The sequence below is a fragment of the Aythya ferina genome (assembly GCF_964211825.1).
Source record: "Aythya ferina genome assembly, chromosome: 1".
Classification (NCBI taxonomy): Eukaryota; Metazoa; Chordata; class Aves; order Anseriformes; family Anatidae; genus Aythya; species Aythya ferina.
In genome coordinates, this window is record NC_140296.1 from 78,656,542 (window position 1) to 78,671,504 (window position 14,963).

The 14,963-nt window shown below is 40.8% G+C and overlaps 1 protein-coding gene across 1 annotated transcript in view; it reads left to right on the forward strand.

Moving 5' to 3' along the window:
* Positions 1–11,539, forward strand: part of EGFL6 (EGF like domain multiple 6) — a 45,804-nt gene extending 34,265 nt beyond the window's left edge. The window contains exons 9-12 of the mRNA XM_084498230.1: positions 4,534–4,614; positions 6,668–6,754; positions 9,428–9,693; positions 10,887–11,539. Coding sequence (XP_084354356.1) covers positions 4,534–4,614; positions 6,668–6,754; positions 9,428–9,693; positions 10,887–10,982 — 530 coding nt within the window. The 3' untranslated portion in view covers positions 10,983–11,539. The remainder of the gene's footprint in view (positions 1–4,533; positions 4,615–6,667; positions 6,755–9,427; positions 9,694–10,886) is intronic.
* Positions 11,540–14,963: the final 3,424 nt, after the last annotated feature.

Genomic DNA, 14,963 nt, shown 5'->3' on the forward strand with positions numbered 1-14,963 from the left:
TGGAAAAAACAGCCACAGCAAGAAACAAAAATGTACCACATTCCCCACAACTAGCTTCATTAAATATTTGGGTGCCTGTATTCCTGCTGTATGTCTGTTCTTCCAGTATTGTCGCCTCAGGATGCTATGGGTGATTTATAAGTATAGACCCATTAGCAGGGAAAAGAATAAAGATTTGAGGATAGCACATGCGTTAGTGCAGACAAAAATAAAATAACTTTCAAGCTATAAACCAAACTATATTTTTTTCAGACAAAATATTATTTCCAGGAGTATTAAATGCACTGTAAGTAATCTTATATACAGTTGTTGGCAAAGCAGAGAGGTGAAGCCAAGTGCACATAAAGGAAAATCTGTCCTTTAGTACCAGAGTCACTTAGCTGTGGTGTTCTGTTTCTGAAGCATGTCCCTGAAACAGTGCTGCACAGCTATTGTACTCAACTTCTGCTCATTGGGTTTGGGTTTTTTTGGGTTTTGTTTTCACTTGGGCCTTGTAAAATTGCAGCTTATCCAAGCAGTGCATTTCCAGATGTGCTCCTGAAGATTTCCTGTTGCTATTGTGATCTCATTATCCTTTATTTGACTTGTAGACTGGCTTGAGGGTCTGTCTACATGATAGTTTGCAGGTGGACCTGAGCTCACTCCAAGCAATCCGAGTGCAAGGCAGCTCCAAACAAGTCAAGTAGTCAGAGCTGGTTGCTAACAAACCTGTTCGACAAGCAAAGGGAACTGCTGTCTGCCTGCACTTCGAGGAGGACACTGCTGTGCAAAAGGATATGCTTGAACCTAACTAGCTCTTTTGCTACACCTTGTAGTGGTGGTCTGTCACCTTTCTTTACTTAGCTACCTGAAGTTCCCCTGACAGGAGGAATGGCTGAAAGGTGGCTCTCAAAACTGACCTGTTTCTTTATGTGCAGCTCTCCCTGGAAGCCTGTTGTTTTTAAAGTGGAATTCTGAACTTCTTTTATCCAAATTTCATTTTTAATTTGTTTCTAAATCCCCTTCATAGCACTCTATTTATGCATGTTTATATTAGTGCAATGTCTGAATGCTTCTTTTTACTTTTGCATGTGTTTTCTGAAGGTATTCCTAAGAAGTGTCCCCATGACTGCAGTCATGTCATCAGTTATTTCAGAGTCGGTTTAAGTGAGCCCTATTATTTTTATGCAAGTATGTTCCTCGGGACTGCTTCAACCATCTGATCTAGCTGGGACTGTTGCATTTTGCAGGAAGTCTCTTTACTAGACACAGTTCCTGCAGTCAATACAATTGACAAACTGCACCTGATGTGACTCAAACCGAGAGATTTCTTTTCCTCAGAGCAGGGGCATTACTCAGACATATGTCACAGACAGCAACACTGACTTTCTTGCAGACCCAGGAGCCTGTGTCAGCAATAAGCTGACTGTTCTCAGGAACAGAACATCACCAATTTACTTACGCCCAGCTTGTCAGGCACTCAGAGGCACAGCTCCTATGGAAATCGGTGGTAGTTAGTTATAGGTATACAGGTATCCCTGAGGACCTGGGCATTAATTCACTCTGCCATTAATTCCTGCTCATAAGGTTAACCCATCGTAACTCGTAAGAGTATAGTGATGGCAGCAGCACTAAAGAATGTGTAGCACCCTGGTGCAAAGGGGTTTATATGTAACTGGAGATAATAGGATCGCTAGTGCTGCAGACACATTGGTGGGGGGTACCAGCAGGAAAGAAAGAAAGGGTGGACTCTGCTGCACCTGAAGTGGGACTTAAGTGAGCTTTTGTTGGTCAGAGTGTGTTCTTATGGAACAATAGACAAGGACTCTCCGGAAGGCCTGCATTTCTCCAAGCACCACTGGAACGCAGAAGAGCTGAAAAGTGCAAGCCTAGCTCCTGCCTAGGACTTAGGAGGGACAGACCTTGTATTCTGGTTATGTCCCATGATGGTCCAATGTCAAACATAGGCACCTTCCAAGAAGTAAGACTTCTTGAAAACGTTTCTGTAAGCTGAAGCATACAGTTTCTCATAACTCGCTAGTGATATCCTCCAGTAAGTGGAGAACCTGACTATACTGCCTGACACTGAAAGCAAAAATAGATTTGGATATAAAATTTTACTCTTTTTATGTACATGACAGTTCTTCACGGGAAGCATTTGCTGCACACAGGTACACCTGCATGTATATCCCTCAAGTGAATTCAAGTGTAATTCAAAAACTTTGTAAATAAATAATTCTGGCAGCTGCTATCTTCTGTTAAATTGCTCTGGTCTTTCCAGAACTGTTCATATTTTAATAACTTTCTTCATTTTGGCAAGGGTTTTCACAGCCTGAGCCTCTTTCACACAGTAGGAGGCCAAGTTTATGGCATGACAGTAAACTTAACACCTAAGCACTTTGCACATATTCTTAAATCTGTATATCTAGACATATATTAATTTGGAGAAAGATATATTAATCTTCGCCTTAAGTAAGAATATTATCCAGGTGATTTAAGTAGTGGTCCAGGTGAGGAGAAGGCTGCAAGGGCAACAAGAGGGGACACGCTCCTGGCAATTCATCAGAAAGCTCATAAGATTGAATGAGTCTCCTTTCTTGGCTCAATTCAGTCCCTCTGGAACTGCCTCCAGGGTTTCGTCATTGCTGTGTGTTTTCCCTGGTGTACACATAGAACATTTTTTTACACTTTTGAGGGAGAAGAAAGGTTAAGAAAGAATATATTCATTATGGTACTAGGAGGCTCTGGTTTGCAGGGATTGTAAGCATATTCTTAAACCTGAGCGTGTGCTTACAACTTCTAATATGCTGGCGTATTTTGGTGGGAAGCCCTAGATAAGTGGAACTCACTGGAACAAACTCCCAACTGAATGAATGTGCATGTATATGAAAGTCATGGCTTCTAAAATAGTTGGCATTTGCAGCTTCCTAGTAGCATGACTAATACAGAGCTGAGTAGAGAGACCTATGCCCATTTCCATAGCTCCTACCACCTGGCACTGTTGAGGAAGCCTGAGCTTTTCTTAGTGCTGCTGCCCATATGGCTGAAAAAGTGAACTTACAGCAGGCTTTCCACTAGCACCTTTTGTAAGCAGTATTCCAAAGAATCATCCTTCCCTCCTCCCTCCTTATGCTTCCCATCCTTCCTTGGCCTCAAGTTGCACCAGGGGAGGTTTAGGTTGGAAATGAGGAGACATTTCTTCTCAGAAAGAGCAGTCAGGCACTGGGATGGGTTGCCCAGGTAGGTGGTGGAGTCACCATCCCTTGGGGTGCTTAAGAAAAGGTTGGACATGGTGCTTGGGGACATGGTTTAGTGGGTGACATTGGTGGTAGGGGGATGGTTGGACCAGATGATCTTGGAAGGCTCTTCCAACCTTAATGATTCAATGATTCTTCTTGTATTCACAAGTATGTATGTATCCATCACAGGTAGCATCTGAATGTGTGTTTACAGCAGATAGAGTCCTCTGCCACTGAAAGTAGGCAATGGCCTTGTGTGATTAGTTACTTACGTGGGCACCACACGGAGTTGAGGTCATCTTTTTTTTTAGTGTGCACACTTTTCCAGTCACCACTTAAAATAATACAAAAGAAGCTTAACCACAGAACTTCAAAAATACTTAGGCCCCAGGTTGACAATCCATGGAAAATAAGAGTTTGCAAGCTTCTTCTACCTTTGTAGCTCAACAGACATGAGAGGTTTTTTCTTCATCTCTCAGGCTGCAGCTGGTTTTTTTTTTTTTTCATTTCTTTCAGTTCCTCCTTTAGTCTGATATTGTAGAGAAAGCACCTAACATTCCAACTCTGTACCAACTCTTCCAGTTTGGCACAGGACAAGTCAATCATTTTTTACAAAAGAGCTTGCTCAGGATTTTCTACCACATCTGGCAATCAAAACATCAGGCTGTGCTTGCCAGCTGATGCAGGCAGTGTGAGGAAGATGCAGGGCAGTCACTGCACCTTTCCTTCCCAACAGACAGTAGAGCTCATGAGGCCTGCAGGAGAACACGTGCCCCAGGAAAGAGCATAGCTTTGGAAAAATCATCCCCTAGAGCTCCTATTACAGATGTCCCTCACCTGAACTCACAGCTGCGGGCCTTTGGTCCCCCAAAGTTTATGGCTTTTTACAAAGTTTCTCACGTTACCCATTTTTTTGAGGTTCTTGTTTCCAAACTGCTGCCAAGCCATTCAGTCATTGGCTTTGCTATCTCATGGTGTTCATCTACAGCAAGATGAAACTTGCTTGAAATTTTTCAGCAAGAAAGCAGGTCATCGTGCCAAAGAAAGATCATGTGCAAAGATATTTGACCTTGCAAACCTTGCAACTCCATTGCCCACATGTTAGAAGGCACAGTGATGTGGAAATTAGCAATTTAAGCAACATTTTAATATTCAGAGTTAGTATCCAACTGGGGTTAGAAATGTTATTTCGGTGGTGGAGTGAAAAACACATACATTGAATTATTTAAATAAACTATGGCAACTGGTATAAAGGAAAAAAGTTCCATTTTCTGTTCCTGTTATGATTCAGCACTTGATGAGTTGTTTTCACCAGTTCCCCAGGGTAAAGAAGCAGCCGCCTTTGGCCCTCTCCTGGCACAGAGAAAAGTTCCAGTTTCGAGACCAGAGCAAGAAGGTACTTTATTTTTATTCTGTAATATTTATTTTCCTGCATATTGCATGGTTTCATAACAATCTGTATCACCTAAGCTTCAGAAACTCTTTAAGTCTTTAGCATAAAACAAAAGCTTAATGAACATTTAGAGACAATATCTGGTGAATATCTGGCAAAACCTTTCTGTCAGTTCCAGTGTGAGAATCTGGTTCTGTGTCCTTTTCAAAACATCCTTAACGGTTGATAAGACATGTATAGAATGTCCCCCCACATGGAAAAATGACTTGCAATTGAATTTTACTTATTTATTTCGGAGTCATGAAAAAATAAGGTAATTTTGGTTACTTACAAAATGCAGCCATGTTAGAGGAGTGCTGCATAGCACACAACCATATCCCAAAGTCCTTCAGCTATTTTCTTTTTTTTGGTCTTGTAATCAACAGGAATGAGCATCCTCTGAACAAGACTGGATAAGTATTTACCCTAAATTTTAAATAGCCTAAATAAATTCATGATAGCTCCCAGTTCATCAGTAAGTTCTGTGGGTATCAGAGTAAGGTGATACTCTGTTCTTTTTCACATTAAAAAAAAAAAAAAAAAAAAAAGTTGTAAAATCATTCAGTGGAACATACAAGGCCCAAGACCTGCCAATTTATGTACACAATTTAAATTTCTGACATGCCCTAGGAAACTACTTCACACATTTGCTAGCATAAGACTGCACTGGCTTCTGGTAACTATAACAGATTGCAGAGTGTCTCAGGTCAAAGCAGAGCATACAAGCAGATCAGGGAGCACTCTCACCCTCTCTCCTGGTGGGAAACAGTTCTTCTGCGATTTTGCCAAAATCAAGTCTGTGACTTGATTTTAAGTCGTGCAGCCTTTCTGAGGTAAGTGGAGCTAGCAAGAAGCTAAAAACAGGCTTTGGACAGAATGATGAAGCTGACTGTAAGGATCTGATTACGAGAGCCAGGAAAAAAAAAAAAATCCAAGGAGGGAACTGAGAGATCATATTGAGCTAATGCATTTACAGGGTAGCAACTGTGGAGTCACTCTGTGGAGTCATGAGCTAAGTGTGCAGGGGCTGAAATGTTGGGATTCACTGCAGCTGAGATTCATTTTAGGACAAGGTGGGTTTCACCAAAAAACAATGGATATATGATTTCAGATCTTAAAAAGAAATAAAAAAGGCAATCATGCCAGCAGACATTTAGTGTGAGATAGTTTTTGTTGTTTATTTTGTTTTTGAAGTCAGAAAGTAGTGCTTTTGAAAACAAGACTTAAATTTATACAGTAATGCTCTTCAAATGTCATGTCCTGCACTTCTCTGTCTCATAATAAAATGCATGAAAAGCACAAGAAGGATCCCTCTTTCTAAGGAACTTGAGATGGCTGACATACTGTTCTTAATCTGATCTGTTATGCTGGCATTTTACAGTGTTTATTTCTTTATATATGATGCTTTTCATCTGCACAGTCACAAAGGCTGTGGTGTGCTCTGGATGATACATTTTTTGCAGCGTGCTCTAAAGATCAACTGATTTGGGCTATTTCCAGCTCTGTATAATATAAATTGAGTGCTGAAGTAAAGGATTCCTCTCATGGGAGGACAACTTCTTGCTTTCAGTGGAATGAACTGGAGCTTGTGCATCTCAGCTGATTACAGCTACAGCAGTGTCACATATGGAGAGAGTAAAGCTTGCAAGCTGGCAGATCCTAAACTACTTATGATGTTGAGAGTTCAAAACTGACATCTCAGACTACACCTGGCAATCAGCAGGCATTCAGTATACAAAACTCACAGCACATAAAATCATGTGCATATGGAAATTTGGCAGTAAAAAGTCACAACAGATATTTCTGTGAATTAAGGAAAGAATTACTACAGAAATTCTAGTGTTGTGTTTTTTTTTGCAATTTAATCTAGGTCAACAGTATCCAAACTCAGATTGCACATAATTTTAGAATGACCTATACACTCATAACTAGGTGAATAAAAAGCAAATTATTTTTATCAGTACTTATAACACTCCACTTATCTCTGTGTCTCCATTGCCAATTTATTTTTTTCCAGTTGATTGCAGCTTCAGTCGAGGGGTCTGCGACTGGAAACAAGATACTAATGATGACTTTGACTGGAATCCTGCTGATCGAGATAGAGGTATTTAAATATCTTCCCTCTAGCCATGCTTTGATTTGGTGTCTCACCCCATCCAAAAAAGGGGGCATGGAGGAGAAAATGAAATAGAGAATTAATTTTCCTATCAGTGGGTTTTCTTTGTAAAGAAATAATCATAAAATAGAGGCAGCAGAGAAGGCTGGGAGTAGAAGCTGCTTCTTTGAAATATCTAGTGGCAATTGGTACTTAGTAATTTCAACACAAGGGAATTAAAAGATGAGAAAAAAAGATTAGAAAATAATAATTGATAAGAATTTCAAGGTACAAAACAATGGGAAACATATTAGCTACATGTTGTGTTGCTCCAAGGCTGGTAGGACCTTTAACCACATATTTGCCATTTAGATTGATGTGGCAGTCTTGCCACTCACATGGCTTAGACATAGCACTGTGATAGCTCAGAGATCTCAAACTCCACAAGACAAAATAGTGAAGGCATTCCTTAGAGTGAAGCAAGGGCAGGGTGCTACTTAAGAAAAACTGATACCTAATGTCCTGGTTTCATCCAGGATAGAATGCATTTTCTTCATAGTAGCTGGCATGGTGCTGTGTTTTGGATTTAGGTGAGAATAATGCTGATAACACAGTGATGTTTTAGCTAGTGCAGTGCTTACACATAGTCAAGGACTTTTCAGCTTCTTATGCTGCCCTGCTAGCAAGGAGGTTGGGGGTGCCCAGCTGGGCACAAGAAGCTGGGAGGGAACAGAATAGCTGACCCAAACTGGCCAAAGTGATAACCCATCCCATATGGCATCGTGCTGAATAATTAAAGCTGAGGGGAATTATCCAGGTGGTGCTGCCATTGCTCAGGGACTGGCTGGGCATCAGTCAGCTGGTGGTGAGCCGTTGCATTGCGCATCAGTTGTTTTGATTATTCTTTTTGTTATTATTGGGTTTTCTTCTCTCCTCCCCTTCTCTTCTCCCCTTTTCCTCAAGGGTCCATGCTGGGACCAATACTATTTAGTATCTTCATCAGTGATAGAGATAGTGGCATTGAGTGTTCCTCAGCATGTTCCCAGATGACACCAAGCTGAGGGCTGCAGTTGATATACTACATGGAAGGAATGTTATCCAGAGAGACCTTTACAGGCTTGAGGATTGCACCCATGTGAACTTCATAAAGTTCAACAAGATCAAGTGCACTTGGGTTAGGGCAATGTCCAATACCAATACAGACTGGGTAATGAGTGGATTGAGAGTAGCCCTGATGAGAAGGACTTGGGGATAGTGGCAGATGAAAAACTCAACATGAGCCAGCAATGTGTGCTTGCAGCCCAGAAAGCCAACTGTATCCTGGGCTGCACCAAAAGAAGTGTGGCCAACAGGGCAAGGGAGGTGATTCTCCCCTCTGCTCTGCTCCTGTGAGACCCCATCTGGGGTGCTGCATCCAACTCTTCTGGGGCTCCCAACATGAAATGGATATGGACCTGCTAGAGTAAATCCAGAGGAGGGCCACAAGGATGATCAGAGGGCTGGAGCACTTCTCATATGAAGAAAGGCTGAGGGTTGGGGTTGTTCAGCCTGGAGAAGAGAACGTTCTGGAGAGACTTCACTGTGGTCTTTCAATAAATAAAGAGGGCTTATAAGAATTACAGAGATTTTACCTGAGCCTACAGTGGCAGAACAAGGGGTAATGGTTTTAAACTGAAAGAGGGTAAATTTAGGTTGGATATAAGACATTTTTCATTATGAGAGTGATGAGGCCCTGGCACAGGTTGCCCAGAGAAGCTGTGGATGCCCCATCCCTGGAATTGTTCAAGGCCAGGCTGGATGGATGGGGCTTTGGGCAACCTGGACTAGTGGGAGGTGTCCCTGCCCATGGCAGGGGTTTGTACAAGATGATCCTTAAGGTCCCTTCCAACCCAAACCATTCAGTGATTCTATGATTCTGTGATCTTCTCATGACACAAAAAATGTTGCAGAAGGTGTTACAGTGGGAACCAGTGGATTCCGTGGACCACTTTCTCCAAGTCCAACATACAGGTTCTCTGTCTCTTCTGTCAAAGTCTTTCCATCCCGTTTTTTCCTTGCTAATCCTTCCTCTCCTGCTCCTTGTATCTCCTTTCCCCCATCTCCTTTCTCTGTCCTGCCACTTCCAGGAAGACCTTACCCTGACCTTAACCCATTTTCCCAAACGTAGATCTGCTGATTATGACTTCATTTATGGGCCCAGATGTTTTATTTCTTTCTCTCTTTGTGTGTCTCATTCATTCCATTGGTCCTACAGGATTTGTGGAATAAGCTGTCAGTTGCTTTATGAGTTTGTCATCACTACAGAGGACAGTGGGGAGAGTTTTGAGATAGCTCAAGTACTGGAAATGATCTGACCACAGAGGCACAGCAGCATGTTTCAAGCTATTGCATTTGAAAAAACTGGGTTGATTTTGCCTTTGAAAGACACAGACAATTGCAATGCAAGGAAGAATGACTGTAATTGCCAGTGAAATATGAACTCATCTCCTTTGTAAACTGATCTGACTTCCAACAGTGCAGGCTGATTCCTTGTAAAGTATAATCCCTGCTGCTTTTCTCCAGTCTGATTTTAAATTATTCAAGTAACACAGCTTCTACTTATTTTCTTAGTGAAATTTTACTCAATTTGCTAATAAATAGCTCAAGTTGATTAAAGTTGTATTTTCTTTCTTTTGTTACAAGGTGATGGGTACTACATGGCAGTTCCAGCCTTTGTGGGCCACAAGAAGGATACGGGACGTCTAAAACTTCTCCTCAATGACCTCAAACCAAAGAGCAGCTACTGCTTGATTTTCAGTTATCGACTTGCTGGCGAGAGAGTGGGGAAACTTCGAGTGTTCCTCTCCAACAAAAAAACTGCTCCTGTCTGGGAGGAGAACAAAGGGAAAGATGAAAGGTGGAGAACTGGAAAAGTAGAAATATTTCAGGGGGCTGAAAAAACCAACACTGTAAGTACAACACAGTTCATAAGCCAACTACCATAACCAACAGCTTAATTTCCCAATCCTGGAATGTTGCGCCAGCTGTTTTATAGGCATCACATACTGGCAGTTGAACAGCTTATGTGGAATGGGAAACAGGAACACAGATTTTAGGAAGCAGAAAAGTTATTATCTGGTTGTAATTTCATAACTGAATTGCCCCAGTTGGTTAGGACACTAATGCCAGTAATTCTATCATTTTGTAAAAACTACATCAGACCATAAATTGTCACAGTCAAAATATGTTTAATATATAATGCAACAGAAGGCACGCATATATCCCTGGAAAAATGAAAAATATCCCCATTTCATAAAAAAAGGACGCTCTCAAACCACATTATCCAGACCATTAGTTCAAAAAGAGACATCATTTATTACCAAGAGCAGACAATCACCCTAGGAGCAGGACATGCTAGCCAGCAGGGAGCACTGTGCCCTGATGTATATCTGAAAACTACCTCAATCAGGGCTTCAGCAAGTTTCTCCTTGAAATTTTAGAGCCTGATTGTAATTTACATGACTGAATGTCTTCAATGCTGTGCAAAGGGTTATGCGGCACAGTTGAATACTGTGAGCATAAAGGAAATGCTAGACATTTTCAGGGTTCTTTGCACTACTAGAAAGATGTAGAAGAGCCGTTATGTAATTAAGAATCAGACTACAAAAAATAAAACATGGACATCCTATTCATAAAATAAACTTACTATATGTGTGTGTGTGTATATGTTGCTATAACTAGTAACCCATTTTGTATATCGTAGTTAGATACATATGTATGTACCAGATATATATCCAGAGAGATGGAAAATGAATAATTGTAATGTCTTCAAGTAAAGGGGGGAACTAACATCACATACTGTGATAGTGTTACATTACTATAATAGGATTTCACTCAATTTGCATTGTCTTTGTACAATGAAAATAAGTAATCTTATTAAATGAATCCATTTGGTGCTGTAAATCTGTGCAGAGGATTATCAGCCTAGTTCAAATAATACTCACAAATTTTAAAAGCTGCAAGGATTTGAGTCATTAAGTCTTTCCTGTATTGTAATAAAACATTCCTCAAATATAGCATTGTAACTAATTACTTTTAAAAGTTGCTAAATGGTTGGATAAACTACATTTTCACTGTTAATACATCTCTTTCCTTATGACAGATCACTTTTGAATCAGAACGTGGGAAAGGCAAAACTGGAGAAATTGGAGTGGACAATGTTATACTAGTTTCCGGTCTGTGCCAAGAAGAGACCTGATAATGGATATTTGAGTATACTGGATTTATTCCTATTTTAAATATTTACATTACTAGTAGTTTATTTTTTTTTTATAATTTTCATTACAAAGAAATGAAAATATAAAAACTGTGCCTTGAACTTAATGCAGCAATGCAAACAAAAACTGATGTGCAACATGCAGAGAACACTTTTTAATGAATTATTCTAATACATGGTTTGAGTGAAGCACTACTGTATTTTAGCATTCAAGGTCAGGGTTTCTAAAGTATTAAAATATTTGTCTAGCTTTATTACAAATTCTATATGCTTTCATTCCTTAAATCTCTTTTCAAGGCTATTCTTAAGTCTTCTATCGCTTTCCTCTACTTCACAAGAACATAAAGCAGTATTTAAGAGGATATTACTACTTCTAGTGATGTAATTTTAACTTCCTGATTAGTGTGAAGATATTAAATTTATTCAACAGGTAAGAGGAAAGAGAGAAGCTCTTTTCTGTCTTGACGGAGCTGAATTTTAAGTGGAATCATGTCTTTGAGGAATGTTTTCATTGCTAATAAAGTATTCAAGATACCTTATTTGTCATCAGTGTCTTTGAGTTACACAAACCACTGTTTAGAAATGATCCTTTTACATTGTTATAAACATGTAAGGTTCATCACATACAGGCAATGTTACCAACTGGCATTGGAAAAACAACAACAACAGCAAAAAGAATGACCCATTATACTTAAGAAACCTCGTATTATGTACTGACCTTCAGGAGCAAACTGAATCCAGGTTCCAGCTGGATTGCAGACCTCCTTTACCCCATAAAGGCATAAAACAACTGTTTTCATTTTCCAGTAGACAGGATGGCTTAGTGGCCTCACAATAAAGCTCCTTCGTACATAACCAATACACACACACGCACGTATCTTTGTCACAAGTTCTTTGTGTGTCACGTTCTTCAAACATCAGCTAAATGGATGGAGACTACCTGCCATCCCCAGCAATGGGGAGGTAAGCAGAATCTTCTGCCACAGAGCAGGAGCTGACATCTTGCCACCCCTGCCACACACATGTATGCACACGTAGGTATGCACCTACATGCTTAAGAGGGTCTGGAATCCAGGTTCCACCTTGTCTGAAAAGAAGCTGTATGACTAGACTGTGGGGCAAAAGACCATCTTCTCTCTTGTGATGACTTCTGAAAATACCCAAATGTCGACGTCCCAAGCAAACAGAGATGCCCATGGAGAAGCTCTAGTTCAGGCAACATTCAGCTAAATGTATGTGATTTTCCTCTTGGTTAACTCTGCATGTCTCCCTTTAGGCTGACTCTTATTAGTGATGCTTTTTATTTCACTTCTTTTATGAAGAAGGGGATATCCAAAACAATTGAATAGACTTCGGGAGAGAAACACTGAAGAACCTGAAAGAATTCAGCCTACATAAATGTATTTTAACAAAAAACAAGTAAATCCAGAAGTTCCAACACCTTGTATGGCACCTATGAAGCAAGTCAGGGATGCTTGAAATGTTTCTTGTTATAACACAATCTTTTTGTATTTTGCACACGGATGAAAAAAGTGTAAGCAAGATTGGAAATGTCAAGAAAATCTACAAAAGCTATATAGTTTGGAAATGCTTAATCTTTTTAAAAAATGTTCTGTTTTATGAAACAGATGCTCTGAGAACTTAACGTGTATGTCAGCTTTGATGCATCAGTTTCTTCACTGGTGTTTTTGGAAGCGCTGAGTAAATTATGAAATAAGGATTTGAGAAAAGCAAACTGTCTTCAGTCTCAGGGCAAAGACACTGGGATTTTCAAAGCAAGGGGAAGCTTCCCTCAATAATGGATTGAATGTTCACCGTGATCTCATAATACTGGGAGAACCTGGTCAGAATGAGGCACAAAATTAGGCTTGAGTGAAACGAGTATTTATTTCCTAGAGTGGGGTCTGACTGTCTGAAGCTGAACTACTGTGGTGGTTTCACCCTGCTGGGGAGCTGAGCTCCACAATCACTCTCTTACTCCCCCTCCTCAATGGGGCAGGGAGAGAAAATAAGATTAAAAGGGCTCAAGAGATGAGACGAGGACAGGGAGATCCCTCACCAATTATTGTCACAAGCAAACCAGACTCTGCATAAGGAGATTAATATAATTGATCGCCTATTGATAACAGGCTAGAGCGATGAGAACTGAAAGCAAAGACACCTTCTCCCATCCACCTTATTCCACCTCCTTCCCCCAAGCAGCACAAGGGAACGGGGTATGGGGGCTGCAGTCAGTCCCTGATGCTTCATCTCCACCGTTCCTTCATGGTCACTCCCTGCCTCTGCTCCCCGTGGGGTCCCTTCCATGGGAGGCCCAACTGAGCCTGCAGGGGCTGCCCACAGGCAGCAGATCTCCAAGAACTGCTCCAACACGGCTGCATACCATGGGGTCCATCCCCCAGGAGCAAACTGCTCCAGCACAGGTCCCCCACGGGGGGCTCCTGCGTGGGCTCCTCCCCATAGGCTGCAGCATGGAGATCTGCTCCACTATGGTACACCATGTGCTGCAGGGGAACTTCTCTGGCACCTGGAGCACCTCCTGCCCTTCTTCTGCACTGACCTTGGGGTCTACAGGGCTGCTTCTCACTCTTTTTTTTTTTCTTTTTTTTTTTTTTTTTTTTTCCCCTTCCTTCAATCCGCTCCCCCAGAGGCCCACCCAGCATCACTCCCTGACTCTGGCCAGCAGCAGGTCCCTTTTGGAGCCAGCTGGAGCTGGCTTTGGTCTGACACAGGGCAGCTGCTGGGCTCTGCTCACAGAGGCCACCCCTGCAGCCCTCTGCCCACCTCTGAGTCTTGCCACATAAGCTCAATACCACTACCCTTACTGAACACTGAGAAAATGAAAGATCTGTTTCAGATAACAGTTAAAGGGCATATTATGCCTACAGTCATTAATGCCTCAAAAGGTTCTTGCAAGTGATATATCTGAAATATGCATTTAGAGCAAAATCTAACTAAAAAAAATAAAAATATGCAGCTAGGCATTTCTTATACATGCAGTTATTTGCCATGGAAAGATGTTTTCACCCTCTGTAATTATCAAGGGTTAAATACTGCCTGTGTAAGGCACAATATCTACAGACTATTTGCTCAATACACAAAGGATAGAGAGCAAACACAATGAACATGGTGTGATATGGAGCCAGATGTGCTAATATTTATTTGCTGTTGGTCAAATCATAGCCCACCATGAATCATGACTACAGCAATCGCCTCAGCAATAGCATTCCACCCAAAAGACAAGATAAAAAGATTTTGCTTTTCATGAAATGAGCAAGAAAATGATTTTCACTGATGCATAAAGACTGCAATAACCGCTGTAAAGCTTTCTGTAGTAGACAGAGAAGTTTTTTGTCATTTGTTTGCAATGGCTTGTCAAACTCAAAATAGCTTGCGTTACAACAGATCATAATAATTCTAACACAAAATCCAAAGAGCAAAACTGAAACCTCTTTTATTGTGAATTAATTTGAAGATGGCTTCTACGGAAGCAACAAAATACATCACATTATATATAGATGTTCATATAAATCGCATTAGCACACCAACAATTTAACTTTGAATCATTCACTCAAAAGACCCAACTACTCAGGGCAAAAGCTCCACGTTTCTCCTTCAGCTGAGAACAGTTAAAGGGCATATTATGCCCACAGTCATTAATGCCTCAAAAGGTTCTTGACAGTTTTCTGTTACTGTGAAATGTGAAATCCATTATCTGCTCGATTGTTCGAGACAGCAATGAAGCCACACTGGGACCTTTTGAAACTGTTAAAAGTATACTAAGATCAAGTGTTTTGAACTTTGATGGTGAAATTTGCAGCTCTTAATGCTGATATTAAACTTTGGAGACAGTACTCTGCCTTCAAGTTGGTGGAGAAAAAAAGAAAAAAAAAAAAGAGCTTCTAGCTAATTATGCAAATCTGTAGTACATCCCTCAAAAACTACCCTACGGATGTGTTCATT